The 21,340-nt window shown below is 39.3% G+C and overlaps 1 protein-coding gene across 2 annotated transcripts in view; it reads left to right on the forward strand.

Moving 5' to 3' along the window:
• Positions 1-21,340, forward strand: part of igsf21a (immunoglobin superfamily, member 21a) — a 202,053-nt gene that overhangs the window by 134,725 nt on the left and 45,988 nt on the right. For both annotated transcript variants that reach the window (XM_072452172.1, XM_072452173.1), the window contains exon 5: positions 18,087-18,202. In XM_072452172.1, the coding sequence (XP_072308273.1) occupies positions 18,087-18,202 (116 nt within the window). The remainder of the gene's footprint in view (positions 1-18,086; positions 18,203-21,340) is intronic.

Below are 21,340 nucleotides of genomic sequence, written 5' to 3' on the forward strand. Positions count from 1 at the left end.
AATGAGTCAATAAATACGCAGGGCAGACGCAAGAGCGCAAGTGTGCACAACTGAGCTCTCTGCACAAACAGCACAATGTTTTTCAGTAAGAATACTCTGACCTACACAAAGTACAATAAATACTTATAAAGAAGAACTGAAGGTACAGCATTGCCCTTATATCCACCCGAAAACGCAAGGTCCATGTGCTGTGCGTAAATCCACGTCACTGTCTGTTGGCCTCTTTGAAGCCAAAGCAGACATGATCAATACTTGGCTGTAATAATCCTCCTCCTCAGTCCAGGTAAATGCGGTCAGACAAAAGAGACCACGTAAAGCCAAATGAAAATACGCCGCACACACCACACACGCACACCGCATACGCTGCATACGCTGCATACGCCGCATACGCCGCATACGCCGCACACGCCGCACACGCCGCACACGCCGCACACGCCGCACACGCCGCACACGCCGCACACGCCGCACACGCCGCACACGCCGCACACGCCGCACACGCCGCACACGCCGCACACGCCGCACACGCCGCACACGCCGCATACGCCGCACACGCCGCACACGCCGCACACACCGCATACGCCGCATACGCCGCATACGCCGCATACGCCGCACACACCGCATACGCTGCATACACCGCATACACCGCATACACCGCATACGCCGCATACACCGCATACACCGCATACGCCGCATACGCCGCATACACTGCATACACCGCATACACCGCATACACCGCATACACCGCATACACCGCATACGCTGCATACACCGCATACACTGCAGACACCGCACACACCGCATACACCGCATACGCCGCATACACTGCATATGCCGCATACACCGCATACACTGCATACACCGCATATGCTGCATACACCGCATACACTGCAGACACCGCACACACCACATACACCGCATACACCGCATACGCCGCATACACTGCATATGCCGCATACACTGCATACACTGCATACAGGGAATACGCCGCATACACCGCATACACTGCATACAGTGCATACACGGCATACAGGGCATACATTGCATACACTGCACACTCCATAAATCGCGGTGCTGAGGCACACAAAGTTAAAGGCGTGGTTAAAGGGTGAAGGAGTGGTTGCAGGAGGAGGAGGTTAAGGTATGCTCCACCTCCTGTGTATCATTAATTAACTACATTAACTACATGTTGTGGTTCTTACTACTCTGGATGTTGCAGTACTAAAACATACCTCTAAATGTCACTCTGGAGAACTGTGTTTCGAAGCCTCGAAGCGATTGGCTGTTTTATGAGGCCTCACTTTTCCCATCACTGATAATTTGATTACAATTGTAAAACCAATGTGGGTGTAAGAGGGGTTTTTGTACTCAAATACCCCTCTTTCCCACACTTAAGAGAAATATTTTCTTCAGGTAGGAAAGATGGCATTAATTATAATATTCTAAGTTAATTTTTCTCAATACAACCATTTTTTATGGTTCTAGTTGTCACAACTTCAGCCAGTCTTTAGTTTGTTCATTGGTCAATCCCCTTCAGTGCCACTCCAACCAATCAGAGAGCAGACTCTGCCACTCTCTCCTGCTCTCCACTAATTACTCACCACATTCACCTGGTCTGTCCCACCTCAGGATATGGACCGCTCCATTTCCCTCTGTTTCCTGCCAGATTGTCTTGTGTGTTCCCGTAACGCCCAGCAACCAGTTATCCTGAGTCTTATCCTGCCTGTTCCTGTTTTGAACTGCCCTTTTGAACTTTTTTAACTATTTTAATGCATTTCTCTTGAGAGGAGGACCTTCCTTTTGCTAAGGTCATCTCTGAAGAAGTGGACATAAATGGAAGTCTTTGTGACTCCTTTGCCTGTTATAGAATGAATGTCTGTCCAATTCATGTATTTAATTTTATTAGTTTTAGGTGCATACAATACAATAAACAGATGTATTGATTTAAGATAAGATAATCCTTTATCGTCCACACATGGGGACATTTCATCTCTGATTTGATTTACTCTGTACAATCTGTTCTCAATATAACATAATAAACACCTCATACCTACAACCTTATTGTTGAAAGGCAGGATTTCCAACAGAACTCTCTATACTATATCCTGCAAGGCCAAGAAGAATTGTAAAATATTTACTGTATAATACTTCTAAATATAGACAGTATACCAAATAATACCACACAAATACGTCATCGTTGCTTGTGCATGCAGCAACTATATTTGGTGCATATTTTATACAAAAAATGTATTTCCTTTTAGAAATAAAAGCGTCTCAAGTCATCTGGATGGCGGCAACATTTTAGTTGTTTTTGTAGTTCAACAGATACTGTATTGTTGCCTAAAATAAGTGTATGTTTATGACTTAACTTTACAATTGTGTTCCAGTCGGCAAATGCTTTCCTCTCCCATTTCAAATTTTGACAATTGCAGAATATTGGAAATGGAAATAATAGTGACAATGCTGTTCACAAAGACAGCTGTTTTAAGATTTTGAAGATAAATGAAACTCAAAAATGTGTTTGAAATGATTGTCAGTTGTTAACAATTGTCTGGCCTTCTTTCTTCTTTCACTCTTGTCTGCACTCTCACCGGCACAAAGACTTTTAGCATTACAAACATTTCTGCAGACGGCATCCTACATCTTCCAAACCACACCTTTTCACTTTGTCTTTGCTATGTCACACTTAAAGAAAAAAAGTGCTAGACATTTCTTGAAGCGGCAGTGGGTACCTTTCAGTGAGGTCTCGGGCTTGCAGAGGTTTGACACTCATCTTTTCTGCGGCACAAAAGACAGCTAGACAGCCGATGAATTTGTGTTGATCAAAAAATACAGCTTTAGGAGGAGCTTGAAAGAAGCCTGTGGCCACGGATCGAATGGATTTTCCCTCGGTGTGGACATTTCTCTTAAAGTTGGAAAGAGGAGAGGGCTAAAAAGGCAAAAAGAAAATTCCTATCATTTTAGGAGACTCCTATTGCATATTTTAATCAGACTCAAGTTGAGGGGAATTGGGAATGGTCTCCATTATTTTTCATAAATTCTAAACATTACCAACGAGTTTATTAAGTCTGGAAGTTAAAGACAAACCATGTTGAAACAGAAACATAAACTTACAAAAAAATCTGTTCATTTCGAGTTTAGAGAGTTTAGAATAAGTAGGTTGCTGATCATAAAATAAAAACATATTTAATAAGTTAATAGTGATAGAAGGCAGATACGATGTGATTGGAATCGCTCGGGGCGATAACCAATATTAGGCCGATATTTTCTGTACTTTGGTCATGAACATCTTTTTAAATATATACATTTAGAAATATTGCTGTATTTTAAAATAATGATCCAATTTGTTTTAAAATGTTGAGTTGGAACACAATTCAACTTGATTTATGGAAAAATGAAAAGGTTTATTTAGCGCTGTGTTAGGCTGAATAGGCTAAAGACTATAATATATGATTCAAATTAGCCTTTCCATTTTTCCATAATGTGAATTTCCTGTTTTATTTAGATTGTGTGTCGGACTAAAGTGTCTCTCTGTACTACAGTCAATCGTGTAGCTCCTCCTCAGACTTTCCTCCACAAACTCGCACACTTTGGCTCTTCTCCTTCTTCAAACCTCTTACAGTAAAGTTATTTGGAGTAAACATGTCTAAACTGATTGTTTAGGAGTCAAATAATGCCTGGAAAAAAAACACCTATACAGAAGCAGCTTGTTTTCTTCCTGTTTCTGAAGAAACTTAACTCATTCATTACCAAGCGTAACATCGCAGACTGGTTTTGGACTGAAACTGATATTACACAACTACATGAATATTTGCTGATACCGATACTGAGCTGATATAACGGTGCACCCCTAATTTCTTATAGTCATACCTGTTTTTTAGTGTCACACTGTACCTTGACATGTTTGGGCTGCACTCTGCCGCCTCAGAAGTGTCACTGGTGTTACAAGTGTTGTGTCTTGTCTGCAGTTGCACGACCAACAGGCTATTTCGTATATGATGTTACATTTGTGTTCTGGAACTATTCGGTCCTTGGGATGTACTAACTGTCATAATTTGTTCTGTGGTTTGACTGGAGTGCTGGTGTTGTGTTTGTTCATGGTCTTTCCTGTGATGCCCTTGACAAAGTATGACACCAAAATACAGGTCAGCCTTAAAGAAATCCTAAAACGATTTAAACATGAAGCCTTAATAAACCTAATCAGACTATGTAGTCAATAACAGAGACAACCAAGCTGTTGGTGTAGCATACAAAGTTAGTCAACAAGCACAAGTTTTAATGCATTCTACATCATTTGATATATTTTTAGGTCATGAACTATATATCTAATGGCCCTATTCCAAATGCATTACGGTCACCACCGTTGTTTGTTTATGTTTTTAGAAATCTTCTAAAAATCCATGTATTCTCCTTTCCACATTTGACTATACCTGCCCATCATTATGTATGCATTATTAAGCTGCCCCAAGGTACTGGAATTTCCCCACTTCTTTTCCTCTCATGATTATCTGTTCTGTTCCTTTTGCATACTCTGTCGATGTTTTACTCTGGTTTGGGTTTTTTCTACTTCTTGGGCCAGTTAAGTTCATTCCTGGCGGTCGTTGAATGTAGTCAATATTAGCACAAGATTATTTTAAGATCTTTTTTATATTTCATCTTATCCCATGTTTCTTGTCTGCTATTCTTGTTGAGTTAGTGATGGATAGAAATGGAGGAGGGACTAGAAATATAGAGATACAGAACAGCCCAAGGCTCCAAAAAGTGTAGTCTACAAGAGGGCTGGGGAGGAAAACCAAGATTAAAGTGACAGGTTGGACTACTAATTAAACCAAAATGGAGTTAAGATAAATATATTTAAAATTGTACTAAAAATATATATGCAAATGTTATCTCAGAATACCAACTTGAATACATTTTTAGGGTCAAAACGTTTTTCTTTTGTGTAAATAATGCATGCATTTTCTACAGATTTTTCAGCTCTTCTCCACAAACAACTGCTTTATTGGTGTAAAACTATAAATTATATTTACAGCAGGTACAAATACACCAAATAAAGTCAAAATTATAAAATCATAAAACCCTGTTATATAGCGCTATTATTTGAGCGGTGCTACTTTATGGATGCAAAACATGGAAGACTACCAAAAAGGAAGAGAAGAAACTAAATGGATTTCAGAACAAATCCCCACTGAGAATTCTTAAAACCCACTAGACATGTAACCATTGGTACCATTAAAATACGAATTGGACTGAAAAAGGAGCTGGACATGGCTTGGACATACATATGTTCCGCATAGAAGGAGAAAATTATTGTTGAACCGAATTTGGATGGGCATCTGAGGGATAACGAGCGAGAAGACCAGAAAACAACATGGTGAAGAGCACTGGAGACGGATCAAACAATGCAGGATGGAATGAACAGCTGGGCGGTGGAAAAACTCCAAGAAGACTGTACCGCAAGTGTGATGGCCTTATGTGACTTCTGGTAAGGAGAGCTTTAAGGTTAAAGGGCAAATATTATGCATTATTTGTATTGTTAATAGCTGGAGACGGCTGGTGTGGAGTATGACCTGGCAGAGTGGATCCTGGACTACCTCACAAACCGACCCCAGTTTGTGAGAGCACGGGACAGAGTGTCTGACACTCAGACCTGCAGTGTGGGGGCGCCCCAGGACACGTCCTCGTGCCTTTTCTCTTCACCTTGTACACTGCAGACCTCAGACACTACACGGACAGCTGTGTCCTGCAGAAGTTCTCTGATGACTCTGCCATCATCGGACTCATCACGGACGACGATGATCCACTTTGTGGACTGGTGTCAGCGGAACCACCTCCACCCTGATGGACTTCCGCAGACGCCACCCCGCTGCCCCCTCACCAGTGAACATCCAGGGACGGGACATTGAGAGAATGGATTCATACAAGTACCTGGGTGTTCATCTGAACCACAAACTGGACTGGACTCATAACACAGACGCACTGTACAGGAAGAGCCAGAGTCGGCTCTACCTCCTGAGGAGACTCAGGTCTTTTGGAGTGACAGGGCCACTCCTGAAGACCTTCTACGACTCTGTGGTGGCATCAGCTCCTGTACGGTGTGGCCTGCTGGAGCAGCAGCATCACAGAGAGGGAGAGGAAGCTGAAGAAAGTCCAGCTCCGTCCTGGGCTGTGCTCTGGACTCGGTGCAGGAGGTGGGGGACAGAAGGGTCCTGGCTAAACCCACATCTATGCTGAACCATGAGTCTCACTCATGTCTCACCCCCTGCAGGACACTCTGTCCACTCTGGAGAGCAGCTTCAGTGACAGACTGATCCACCCTCGCTGTGTGAAGGAGGTTTCACAGGTCTTTCCTTCCTGCTGCTGTCAGACTTTATAACAAAGACTGTTACCACTGTTATACTCATGTGCAATACTGTGTCATAATGTCAATCATCCCTGGTGCAATATTTTTTTATTATTACATTTCTGCTCCTGATCTGTGTTGCAACACTGTAATTTCCCCACTGTGGGACAAATACTGGTTATCTAATCTTATCTTTTAGGTGGCTGTTGAATTTCATCCCCGGGTCCAACATTACTCACTTGGTTAGAAGGTTTAACAGAAAGAGACTGGAGGTAATTACACTTTCTCTTTGTTTCTCTGGATTAAAAACGATGACTTCCGTCTTGTCTGAGTTCAGCTGGAGAAAGTTGTTTTGCATCCAAACACCAATCCATTGGATGCAGCGATAGAGTGAATACACTGTTCTTTATTCAGCAGGTCCCAGCGTTGTGGGTTTGAATCCCGGCTCCGATAGTTTGCTGCATGTCTTCTCTTCTCTCTCTTTCCCATTTCACACTGGGCTGTCTTGACTGGTAAAGCAGTAGGGCAAAAAAATCCTTAAATAAAATGTTTTTTTAAAGAAAGCAATTAAAAGGATACATTAATGACATATTTATCTGATGGTCTTTGTTTACCAGTGTCTGCATGTAACTGAAATTGCAGTGGGAAATTATCGGTCATATACCAAAAATGTAGACTATTAGTGCAATGAAATTGGAAGGTTGCCAGGTGTTGACAGCTTTATAGCCGAATATAAAAAATGTCAAGTTTGTCAGGATACAATTTCTCATACCAAAAGTTGACAAGGACAAAAACCAACCCAGCCTCATTCGACCTATTAGTTACATTAATACTCAAATCATTTTGATACTAAGGAACATTATACAGATTATAACACAGTTGAGTATCTAATTTTGATACTCATTTCAGTATTACATTCTCTAGTTTCAGATTATTATAATTTTTTTGACTATCCTAATGTGTGCTCATGTTTCTGGGACCTCGAATGAATTATCTGGACTAATACAAGGACAGTCAAGAGCTTTGGCGTATTGTTACAGTGCAACTCTAATGCTATTCGTGTAGGTTGGTGATCTGAAATGATTTGTACTTAATGGGCAACAAGAAAAGTCTGTTTGCAGGGTACTTTTCTGTAAATTATGGATATGTGAGCTATTTATAGGCAAAACAAGACGCTGTCATGCCATTATCCAGATGGAGCTTGTTACTGTTTGTTTAATATGGACTCAGTCTGAAAAAAAAATAGCAGAAGAAAGATTAATGTCCTTATTTAACAATCTGCCTTATTAGAAACAAGTCTATATATTGTAAATTATATTGTGAAACTTTGTGATGAAAAGCAGTATTTGAAAGTTATCCCCAGCAATTGGCAAAAAAAAAGTCTAATAAAAAAAAAACTTGTTCAAAAGGGATGTCACATTATAAAAATGTAATTTTCAGATTATTCACGATTATTGGTGCTTTGACCAAACAACATTAATCTCATGAATTTGCTTTAATTTGCTCTTGTAATGGATAACCATTCCTCACTATAATTTTATGGAATCAAACTTTCTGAATGAAACAATAATTATATCGGAACATAAATAGTCTGATGAAAAAGCTTTTAATGGAGTGTAGATTAACTAAAATGACTACCGGTAATTGTTGCTGCCTACAATTCTCACAATTCTCATTATTTACTTCTTATTATTTCAAAACAAAACTAATATTGTGACCCAAATTATCACAATTATCGATTAACCGAAGAATTTTGAAATCTCAAGGTCAAAAGTGCTCTATTATGAACCTTTAATGTTAACTTGTGGAATTGTATCCCTGAAAGCTGCTTGTCCGTGATGTTTCTGCTGATGTTCACACAGACCAGGTTTAACAGTGTAACTATGTCTAATGAGCAACAAACAACAGGGACACACCACTTCACTCTGATGGTGTAGCATGTGGGATATTCCACTAAGGAAGAAGGGAATTGAGTTTGGAGATGAATAGCCTAGAGCAGAAGATTTAGACTTGGCTCACTGGGAGGTGGGAGAACCGAAATAATAATAAGTAGTATTTGAGTTTCAGTGGCTGGTGACATATATTGTACATGTGAATAAACAAACATATTCTTCAACAACGGAATAACTGTAGTAACAGTATAACTCCCAAAAGAGGAGTAGCCACAGCACTAATGACAAATCACACAAGAAGAAAAATAAGGTTGCCACAGCGATGTGCTCTTAAGTGTCCATTAACAACAGAGTAGGAGTGTGAGTAAGTTTGGGAGTGGACAGGCTGCGACGGCCTCCTACCAGACCACAGAGGGTTGAAGAGTTGAGTTGACTTTTTAGCTTCTTTTTGCGCTCTTAGCTCACCATCAGAAGTGTGGCACCCAACTGGGCCCACCTGGCCTGTTAGACAAACAGGGCCATAAATTACACATAAATCAGTAATGGCTAGCTTTGTTTTGTTTTTTTGGTGTTTTTACATTTTACATTACTGCCACCCACTATTCCAATTCCAATATTCCAATTAGATAATACTGTTTGGCAATAAAGTGCATTAAATAAATACAGATGTTCCAGTATCTCATTATCATACTGAACAACTATAGTTGCTCTAGCCAAGCAAAACAATTTGCTGCAGTGTCTTACAACAGTCATCCCCAACCATTTTCCCCCAGTGACCCCAATTTACACGTGGACATGTTGATGACCCCAACATCCTTCTCTTACCGGAGATGCTACAATAAAGATGTAACAGAACATTATTGATTATAAAATACTTTAAAGAAGCAATTGATCCAAATGTGGGTCCCTCCCCTAAGCTTTGGAATGACTGGCTTACAATGACACATATAAATAGGCTACTTAAGCATATCAATGCTCCGCGATTAAAAAGGCAGGTATTTTAATGATAACAGAGCAACAAAACAAAAACACAGACTCACCAAATCTCTGGTTTAACAGTCAAAGCGGTCTATACCCGATGGCACACGTTTGGTCAAGGTTTTGGTGTGTAGGTGCTTTAGGTGATCTCTACTCTATAAGCAGACCAAGCAGCTGCTTATGGCCCTGAAGTCACCAGAGATTGTAAGATTGTAATACAAATTAAGAAAACAATTTGATTGCACTGTAGCCAACAGGATAAAATTAAGATTGACCAAAAACAGGAAAAAGTCTTGCATTTAAAAGTTAGCGCCCACATTTTATCTGGTGTTGGTTATACAAATACAGCTGTGTGCAAATAGTCAACCCCTTAGGCAAATTCTGCTTAGGGCCCTCTGAGAAAACTGCCTTTAGAGCGATATGTCTTTGAGGTTACAATGTCCCATATCAAAATTGTATGTACTAATTTTGAATGTAGTGTCTCACCTTAAACCAGTTCAAATTTGTACATATTTTTACGTGGTGCAATGATGCAAATACAAAACATAAAACTAAATAAAAAACAAACGCCAAAATAAAAGCCAATCTAAATAAATACGTTTTTAGCTGAGATTTAAAAAGGTTAAAATCTGTGATGGTGCATGTCGGGGGCAGTTTGTTCCAGAGTCTGGGACCAGCAACAGAGAAGGCTCGATCCCCCCAGTGTTTGAGTCTGGCTCTGGGGACGTCCAGCTTGTGTTACGAGCAGACAGAAGCTCGGCCAAATAAGGAGGTGCCAGGCCATTTAGACCTTTAAAAACAAAACGTAGTATATACTGTAGTATTGCTAAAATGTAATACAAGTGTACATCTTTGAATGCGTTTCTTCAGCTCTATTGTCTACTGTAAAGCTCCCTTTGGTTTCTAAATTAGGTGTCGTAAAGAACAACTGCACCCAAGAATCTGTGTGCCAGTGTTGGGGCGCTGGGGAGCTGTAAGGTCCATCCTGGTCAATGGTTTGTGAATTACCAGGCAGCCAAAGGGAGGCTGCTTGGGAGAGGCCGGAGAGGAGAGGGGTAAAGGGGCCAAACTGTAACAGATTGCCAACGCTAAACCTCTGCCCCTAAGCAATAAACAGATTTTAGGAATAAGGGTGCCAGTCAGTGCAGAAACAGGCTCGTATGGGGTAAGCCCCATCTGCCACCGTCGGCAATTTATAAAGAGAGAGATTTTAAATTGTGCTGCAAAGTCCCCCGAAACTGTCCCACTTGTCCTCATTAAAAGATCTAGTCCAAGGATGGTTTTATTGACATACGTACACCTGGGAGGTCTGGACCAAGCTATACAGTATGTGATTTTTTGTTTCCATTTCCAGAGTCACATATTGATACATATATTTCATTTTATTACATATGGGTTTTCTGTGATAATATGCATTTTTGGTAAAATTGTCATACGGTAATTACTTTTTCTCTGTTTAAAGCTAGTCTAAGCTTAAATGTCCCATATCATGCAATTTCTCTTGTTCCGTAGTCTACCATAAGGGTATATTTGATATTAATAAGTGTTGTGCAACACCCATAACATAATAGTAATTACCACCCATAATTTGGACCCCGCTCACAAACCCGGAAATGCAGCCGGCTTAGTTTGAGATTCACCCCCACCCTCGCGAAGAGCGATCTGCCTGCTTCCCCCGCCCACCCCGTGACGTAAGATGGTGGGGGTGTAAACAGAGGCCGAGGCGTGCGCCAATACACAGCGCATGACACAGCGGCACATGTCAGCAGCAGCGTTGGAACAAAAGAAGTAGCGTTTGAAGCTAACTGGGCCTAAATCGGGGGGCGTGTTACAGGTACAGAGTGCTTCCTGGAGGATGGGCTAAAAGGGTCTGTTCTCTGACATTATATTTTCACATGAGAGCTGCAGGGGGAGCTCTATGGCTAAAAATATGTATAGACAATTCAAAGATACTAAATGTATCCCCGCCTAAGGCCCAAAGTCACTGGGATAGGCTCCAGTCACTCCCTAACGGGAACAAGTGGTAGAAAATGTATTATTAAATGTATCGTGATCAAATTAAATACATTTTCTGGCACATGGTCCATATAGGTATTTAAAATGCTGTTATTGTGGCTTTTCATGACTCATAGATAGACACAATCACACAATACCCACTATTAAATGTTAAGTGGTTATTGTAAAAAGATAATCAACATAATTGTGCTTCCCATTAAACTGATCAATTTAGCGTGAACTTTAACCTGATTAAAACACTTAAACATGCAGTTCAGATTTCCCATACAGAATGGCCTTAGATTGTGCTGTGTAGCTGTATTTCTACCGGCATCACAATGATTAATGGCTTTTGAAAGTGGGAAACTTGTTCATAGTGACACAGGCTTTTGTTTTGCTGTCTCCTGTTTTTCCTCTGGTGACAGCTACCAGACTCTGGCCCTCCTGCCCCCAGGACTGGCCCCACTCATGCCCCCGTCAGCGCCACTGGGAGGAGACAATTTGACCTGACAGTGGCGCAGTAATCCATGCAAATGAAACAGGGTGGGGGAAAAACAACCTGATTAAAACCTGACCATGCCATTTTTAATCAATTGCCAATCCAGGACAACATATTTTAAAGGGAGCCTGTCCCCTATGTTTTTAATATAATATAGTAAAATCTACTTTGCCCCAGTACAGTATATTGTAAACCAGCTTTTAGGGTGGAAATCAGTCCATTGTGCTTGTTGTCCCTGTTTCAGAAAGGCACAAAAAATAAGATGTTGTTATCAAGTTGTGCATTTTTCAGAACAAAAGAAAAGGTTTTCTGCTATATTCATTTTAAGTGCTTCTGCAGTTCTACTCTCTACTTCAAGTTTAAGTTTAAATTTGGAAGGAACGTATATCACATAAACAGAATGCAGTCACTCAGTAATCTTATGAGAAATCAAAACCGCGACTACATCTTTTTTGTAGTGTTTTTGCAGTGATTTACTCCCTTCTCAAAACTGAAATGCTGCAATGACTAAAATCATTTGCCCAGCCTAAACGCCACTTCAGCTTGTTTATGGCAGAAGTAAATGGCACACAGGTGTTAAGTTAACTGTTTAAAGTCTTTTTGGCTTTGCGTCTGGAGTATCTGGAGTTATATGGACTGGACTGTGGTAGATTCTTGCCTTTCAGTAAGTCATTCAAATGAAAATCTCTATTCAAGTTTGATAAAGAAAATACCTCTCGACCTGATGCAGTCAACCATAACAGCAAAACAAAAGACTGAGTCACCTTGGTTTATAGACTATGTGGTTTTGTCAAAGTTCGGTCTTTATAGTCTATCATGAAATGTTGTTACATTCTCTCTAGTTTTTGGGGTTTGTTAGACAGCTTACTCAAAATGTATTAGTGATATTTCCAATTGTTAATGAATGACTGAGCTGTGACAAACAAACTCAAGCGGCCAGAAAAGGACCAACAGTTATTGCGGTACTATATTTTGAATAAGGTGCGTTGAAGTTCTATATTAGAATTCCTGTTTGCTCCGCTATGTCTGAATTCATATTTACACATGACATTTAGTTTTATTTAGACAACAGGTCTGCCCAAGTTTATCCATTCTTTCATCACCTTTTTCAGCATGAGAATGAATTAGACATTATAGCGCTTTCATTTAGAGTAAGGCAGGGTCATACTTTTTGTGTTCGTTTATGGGCATACAGTATAGGTCAATTATTACAGCTCAGAAAATAGAGATTAAAAGCCATTCTGGGAATAAAATGAGCTTACCAAAACAAAAAACATTACACAAGTATTATACAAAAACGTGATCTGATCACTGCTTTACAAAACGTACATCTTCATCAAATGCATAGCACCACATTGTAATGGCCACACTCAAAAACCCATAGAAACCACAAACTCCATGTGCTACTCTATAACTGATACCACAAAGATGTGAACCCAGGGCCAAGGTTCTTAGCATTAGCTGGTGAAGGGAGTGTTTCTTGTGGGTCCAGCTGTCTCCACAGTTCCAAATCCCTTAATTATGAGGCCAGAGTACACAATCTCAAGGGAGCACTCCTGGATGTGTGCGCTCTTCTCTCTCTTTGCTGCATTTCCATATTTAAAAACAGCAAAGCAAAATGAAAGCATAACGTAACATATTTCTGTGTATTATTGTTTTGTCTTCTCCATTCCCCATGGTTCATCACTGCTCCAGTCTTCCATCATTTCATTAGAACTTGCCCATTGAAGCAACTGCTGTTGTTATTTTAAGCGTTACAAAAATAAATAGAATTTTATTGTAATACTCTACAATTGTATACTTTCATGTTCATGTCGTCTTTCTTGTATATATATATATATATATATATATATATATATATATATATATATATATATATATATATATATTATTATATATATAGTGGCAAGCAGTCTGGGCTATCAAGGCAATCAGTGATTGGCCAATAAAATCTAAAATGACTGTGTGTCACAACTATTTATGAATTGTTTTAAAATATATCAAAATAAGCCTGTTTTCCCCTCACTTCTGCTGCTGAAGCTTGGCTGAACTCACGGTGTCTTTTACTGGCCGCTACAGGCCGCTGGGCAGTACTGCGCCGGAAGCAGATTTTGGCACAGCGGGACAATCTGAAGTCCATGCTCCCATTGTTTTTTTGTCCTACTTTTCTAATATCCACTGAATATTGATGAACACCTCCGGTCTACTTGCCCAATCAGAAAAGTCACTGCACACCACTGATATATATAAATATAAAGTAACTAAAATATGTTTGATTGCATTCTGGACGCTGGTACCCATGAGGAGCTCAGACTTTCATCTGGTTATGAAGGGTCCATACTCAACCCTGCTGTGGAATTCTGGGTGTCGTTAGGGCCTGACATAGACTGCTGATGTTCTGCCATTCCCCTGGAAGGACACCACAAAGTAATGGAGGAACAAAGTTTGTCTAACTTAAAGCATATTGTTGTCTAATCATCTAAACTCACATAATGCGAATCAGTCCAATCCACATAGTCCTATACTGTATATGTATTTGTTAATAAGTGCTCTGGTTAGAAACTTTTATGTGCTCTTTGAGCTAAACAGTGTATATGTTTGTACTACATGTTCAGTAGAAAATAAAAAGCCATGGTATTGTAAAAGTAGTACTGTGATTACAATTAATAACATAAGATACAATGATGATCTTTGTTTTGCTTCAAAAACATGTTGCCCTTTTGAATATCATTATTATATTGCACTATGAGGAACCCTGAATGCGGTTAATATAACATTTTGTACCTTCTACAGGAGATGTCCAAAGGAACCGCCATCATCTTAAGTTTTACTACCAAGTAAAATAATGTAGGAGATTTGCTATTTTGTATTTTAAACATTTTAAATTACAACATTAACCTAAAACTACGTAAATGAAGAAACAAGTCTTCTGCCTCATCACAGTACATCACGATAAACATCAATGCTTCACTCTCGGACAGGCAGCCATCTTAATTCTGTACAGTTATAGTGCATGAAACAATTCACTGAAGTTTATAGTCTTCATTGTGAGCTCCATGTGGGCCTCACCAGGGCACAGAAAAGAGCACAGTGATCAATGTGAATCTGTGCTCAAATAAACTAACTTAAGAGAAAAAAGCATTGCATTTATCTACTTTTCACAAGGCTGTGTCCCCGGTTTTACAAACCAACTAAATCCATTATTCTCTCTAAATAGTAGAAAAAACTTCAGTTGTAGTCATCTGGACTCAGTTAGAAAAAATAGACGTTTCGACTCTCATCCAAGAGTCATTTGACAATGACATCCAAGAGTCATTTGACAATGACTCTTGGATGAGAGTCGAAATGTCTATTTTTTCTAACTGAGTCCAGATGACTACAACTGAAGCTTTTTCTACTATGGAACACGCCTGGACGAATGAGGGATTACACCGACATATTCTCTCTAAATAGTTTTCTAATGTGATGATTACTGACTCAAAAAAGCTGGATGTTAAATTGACATATAAGAGGCGATTCCATAGGGGCTGTATGAGTCATGGTCGGTGGTGTTTCCACTTTCCACTGCACAAAAGTGATCCTTTTCATTTGTCCATAGGGCAGGAGAGGTACTAGCTGCCAGGGAGCGCTGGCTCGCTTTAGGCCTGTGGAGCAGTTTAACGTAAGATGATTGGACAAGAGAACAAAAGAGAACAAAAGAGAACAATACGGAACGTAGACTCAAAATCAGTCCTCACCAAAAACTTACTTACTATTTCCCGTGATGATAACTTTATTTGTTGAGCCGACAGACAAACAACGCTTGTGCATGTTAGCGTCACATTTTTCCCATTCAATAGTTCACATCATGATGTATTCCCAGTGCATAATGCTTCTTCCACTATTCAAACCCAACGCATTACACGAAAAGTGTGAAAACACAGCCTTGTTTACTCCAGCTTTAGCCACAGCCACACAAACATGGAAATACTAAACGTCTTTTTGTGAATCACCAAGATTGACCTTATGAAAATGAAGAATAATTGCGGTATGATTTTATTTATTAAGAAAATGCTGATTATGTTTAGGTGACGTTGGCCCGAAACGCTCCCGAGTGAACCGGTCTGGTTGACCCAGGCCAGTTTAAAAGCAGCTATAAAGTTTAACATACACACTGGACTTTAGGCAGGATATTGATTATTGGCTTTACTGAGCCTATTTCTATATGTCTTTCATGATATAAGCTACCATTTCCAGGGGAAATAAATAAGTTATATACAACTGTACAGTCTTTTACTGTACATATATATTGTACAGAGAAAGAAAAAAAAGAGAAAATACGTGCTACCGGTGAGCCTGAACTAAAGTGAGCGTATCCTACTGCTGTAGGGATTTGATTCAATTCAATTCCCCAAAATCACAACAGCAGTTGCCTCGAAGGGCGACACTGAACTGTGGATCAAAAAAAATAATCAGATAATCTTGCAAATAATTTTATCTGTAATAATGTTAGGTTTGAGAGGATCGGAAATGTAAACGCGTTACGCTTTATTTTTCAAATCATATCCCTGTATCTGTGTCTGTGAACTATGTGCAGGTTTAAAATAAATATTCCAACTAATTAACATTGCCAGACTTTACATTTCTAACAGCATTTGAAGCTATTACCAAAATAGATAATCACAGTGTATTTTCAAATGTCTATTTGTCTAAAGAAATAGAGCAATCAATCGCATAAATCTGTTCGACCTTTATGATTCTGTTCTATTGTGTGTAACAGGAGCAGCAGCAGCACATTCTTTCATACTTGACATTACTGTTGTGAAGTGCAAGTATGATCGGTCAGATGGTGACACCCCTGACAGCTTATCATACACTGGGTAGAGACAGACTTGTCACTAAGCTAATGGAGTGCTCGAAGGTTAATTTACAACCATATGAATCCCATCAATAAGCAATTAGGAGGTGTGGAAACATGGAGAGACGCTGGAGTCAGCAGCTAAATCTGCACTCGCCCCCACCGGCTTCTAATCAATTAATTGCTGTGCTATGTCTGGTCTTAAGCCACATGTTGGGTTCAAAATAAGCCAAGCACAGAAAAATCTCTGTGCGATCCTGTATATTCTCTTATATCTCCAGCAATAGTGACTTAATACATTATCATAATATGTCTTAAATTTATACAAACACAAATTCTAACAAATTTAAGTTAGTGTATTGAAAATTGTTTATCATTTATTAGCACTTCAGCATTCCCCCATAATCTCCAAAATCCTAAAAACTAGCCATTAATTACGTGCATTTTGGTGTAAAAATAAGTGTCTAATGAATTGTATTTGGGATTAATATCAAAGACAGACCGCATACAAGATAATGTAGCAACACACTAAAACATACGGTTTCTAATCAAATGTCATGCTTAGATATAATAAAAAGTACACTAAATTGTATGTTTCACTTGTGTACTGCATCTAAATGTTTATGTATTATGTAAATGTTATATTGTGACTTTCTCTTGACGTTTGTACATTTTTTTTATTTTGTATTATAGATGCCTTTTCAACTGGATAAAAAAAAGCCCTGACTACAAAGTGTGCATTCTAAATAGTAACGTCATTTTATGGAAAATTCTGATCCAGCTCTCAACTCTTCTCTGCACAATCTAATGCAACATTATGCCTTTATGCTGGTGCCGTGAAGTGGCTGGTCTGCGCTAGATTTAATCAGAATTCCATTGGGATCTTGTTGCTCATCGTTTCACATGTTGCAGTCAAAAGATTTTGTGTTGATTTTTGCCCTGCCTCTGACACATTCTCACATTTAAAGTATTCATGGTCATATGTAAGCCGGCGGCCCTGCGCACGTTGAGCACCTAATTCCTCACATATTGCTGAGGATATATTCTTTCATTACCTCCTCCATATCTTTTATGTAATGAAGTCTTCTTTCCCTCTTTCCTTCCCCCCCCTGCACCACAGTGACACACTTCTCAACGTCCCCAGAGATATTCAGATGTAGGTCTTGTGATATGATATGTATGAGATTTTCCACCTTATCAGCTTCATCTGACTTGGATGGGCCCTGGGGAGATTTGGAACATGCTGTCGCCATCCGGTCGCTTACCATTTTAAGTGGAGATGCACAGTGGGAACAGGACCTTTTTATTCTACAGGGAGAAAAAGGAACAGATTCTGTCCAAGATATTGCCAGTCACTCTCCAGTCAATTTATTTTAAACAGAGGGCTGTGGCATTGTTTGTTTCTCCCTCCATCTCCACGTGTAAAACCATTAGCCGTTAGCTTATCAGCCATCGCGAGAATATTGTATACTGGGTTGCATTTGATCGGTGGGTCTTTTGAGGATGTTGTCGATGTTGATTTTTTTTCCTTCTTGTTGTTCTCAGCTCCTCCAAACAACATCTCAGTGGTGGCAGAGAATACGCCGGCTCCATTCAGTCGATACCAGGCCCAGAATTTGACTCTGCTCTGCACGGCGAAGGGAGGGAAGCCGGCCCCATCTGTGAGTACTTTCAAAAGATGCATCTGTGACCTCTGGACAGCTATGAACCTTGTGCATACATGTTCTAGCCTTTTACTTTGTTTGGTGTGATAGTAACTGTGGTAAATATTTCTCATCATTTCATGTACAAAATTGCAAAATAAAAGTTGAAAATGACAATAAGCTGAGTAGTAAAACAGAATCCCTCTGTCTATTATAACTGTGTTTTCACCCTTACAAAATGCACATATCTAAATTTGCATGCATGAAGCTGATAACAAATGCAAAAGTGTTGGAGCGCATAGCTGGGTGTTGGTTACCTGGTTACGGGAGCCGCCTGTCTGTTGTGTGTTGTGGCACCACTAATCCTGCAGAGGGCGCAATGTCTGATTGGTTTGACTATGTTAGAGAGACATTTTCTCTGTTATTTTGTTAGTTAGTAAACACTTTAATAATGCTACAAGATTTTACTGAAAAGTCTGCTGCCGACATTTTATAGTGTAATTAAGACGAAGATAATGAATGCTGAAGTTATCCTCTGATGAAATGATCCTCTAATGAAGAGAGTATGTGTTTTGTGGCACATGGTTTTTACAATCGCTTCATGGGTTTATGCGACTGAATGTGTTTCCTCATTTCAAAATGTGTTTTGATGATTATGTGTTCAAACAAAATCCACCTCAGGCGAGTGTATAAACCTTTATGTGAATTAAGTGTTCAAAATATTTTCCACTATTAAACTATTAAACCCACAACATTCATCTGTTATTATTAATTTATAACTAAACGACAAAGTTGGAAACTGAAAGCAAAGCAGCTCTTATGAAGTAAACAATGTCATTTGGAAATTCTAAAAATACCACGTCTTGCATTAGCATACTAATTAGGTCAGATGTCGGCTATACACCAGGGAGCATCCTCACCCCATGTCTCACCATTAAAACTCACTTAAACGTCTGCACGCTGATTAGTCACTACTTAATGCATCTGAAAACTGCTTGAATAATAGTTCATGTTTAAAGGTCTCAGCTCTAATGCTGAGAGTTAATTCGGTCAGTCTGACATGCCACATTACTGTACTCTGGAAAGCACTACCAAGAAGAATCAACTAAAAGAGCAATGTTCTGCTCATTTGATAAAGGGCTGTCATAGTTGTTTGGGAAGGAAATGGACAGGTGTTGAAAACTAGCATATTCTGCTATAACACTTAAAACATTGCATCTGGTTCGTCCAATGCTATGTCCATATTAAATAAATAATAAATAAAAAACGAAAAAAATGGTGTGTCTCAAATAAGTTGTCTTGACCATAGATACACTTTACCATAGTAAACGTTTAAACACATGCAATATTAATGCTACATGTAAATAAACAGTTTTCTAAATTATTCATTGTGTCCTGGAAGTTCAGCTTTCAGCATTTGCCAATGTGATGGTTTTACGCTTTACATTGTGCGTACGCAGCTGTTTCCAAAGGGAACATAGGTCAGCAGGGATGGAAATGAATGACATTTTACAAACTATTCCGTAAACGAGCTTTTACGGGAGCATTTAGGATATTTGGTAATGTGATTGTAAATGTCATCCTTTATTTGAATCATGTTGGTGCAAATGTAATGCAGCAGTTTTTTTTGTTTTCCAGATAGAACCTGAAATTGAAAAGATAAGATAAGATAAGATATTCCTTTAACACAGGGTTATCACAGGGCCTAGTATGCGCTAAGGCGTGAATGTAATATTATATTTACACATTTATATTGTGCTTACGAAGCATATATTTTTGATTTGGTACAAAAATGTCTGTGCCTCATATTCTTTTCTATCTTGGAGACTTGAGCTTAGAGATGCAGTTTGAGTTTGGTCGCTCCTGGTTTGTTCCCAGTGGTCCATTAATCATTGTCCACGGGTGTATGGTAATTGACTCCAGAGCCTGACAACACCTATCTCCTGCAATTATGAGTCCAGCAAGAGGTGAATGCAAGGTGAAAGTGATTTTAATCTCACAAGTACTTCCTGGTTGTCTTCAGGGCAAGTTTGAAAACTTAAGTTAGATTTATTATAATGTATTGTATTGTACGTCACTGAAATTAGCAAACATGTTTTGAGATTGTTGCAATGGTTCCAGAAAACACACTTTATTATTTCTAATTTGACCTGTGAATCAATAAATAAAATGTGCAAATAAAAAAGCAATCTAAAAGCTTGATACAAAGATGGCAGACAAGACTTTCATAGTCAACAAAGTTTACGAATCCAGAATCTAGATTGAGAGTGAGAACTTAAAAGTACATTTGAATTGAATTACATTGTAGAAAAAAGATTCAGTTTTAGTCATCTAGACAATGTTTTTTGAAAAACAAGAAGTTTCGACTCATCCAAGAGTCAGTCTCAATCTGCAGATCTAGTCTATTTTACTATGAGCTGCGTAAGCCCTGCCCACAGGGCGGAACCTCCTGATTTCTCTGGCTTATTACAGGGCTGTTAGGGTAAAAAAGATTAGTTTCAGGGGGAAATTAAAAAAGCCCAAACAATTAGAAAAACAGGAGAATTTATCATCAGGAGGTTCCACCCTTTGGGCAGGGCTTACACAGTTCAGAGCAGGATAAATATCTGAGTTCTCAGACAAGATCTGCAGATTGAGAATGACTCTTGAATGAGAGTCGAAATGTCCTGATGATGGAACACTCCTAGACAAATGAGTGATTACACCAAATTGTATTACAGTACAATGACAATCTTTGGAGTATGAACATGATTACATTATTAAAGAAACCAGATTATAAAATATATGTATGTGGTTGTCTTATTCCCTTAAATATATGTTGGCGGCGGCAACACACGTCAAGAACTTTAAAGGCTAAAACTCACCACTGCTTTTCTTTTCATTCATTAGGCCCGAGCCCCAGCAGGGCGGAGGGCCTATTGCTCCCGCAACTGTCTGATCATGCATACTTACTCCTGCTATGACAGAAATATTCAACAATGAGTGAATGGGCGTTGAATATATCATTGTTGTTATAGTGCAAACGGCTATATTGTTTTTGCTAAAAATATTATTAGGCCCGAGCGCCACAAGCTGGCGAGAGGCCTATTAATCTCGTAAGGCCGTGCGAAGCACGGCTGCGAAAGTGCGCACATAGTGCGCACGAAATCGAGCGCG

Source organism: Eucyclogobius newberryi, unplaced genomic scaffold (assembly GCF_026437365.1).
Source record: "Eucyclogobius newberryi isolate DKJ021-1_F unplaced genomic scaffold, fEucNew1.0.hap1 SCAF_19, whole genome shotgun sequence".
Taxonomy (NCBI): domain Eukaryota; kingdom Metazoa; phylum Chordata; class Actinopteri; order Gobiiformes; family Gobiidae; genus Eucyclogobius; species Eucyclogobius newberryi.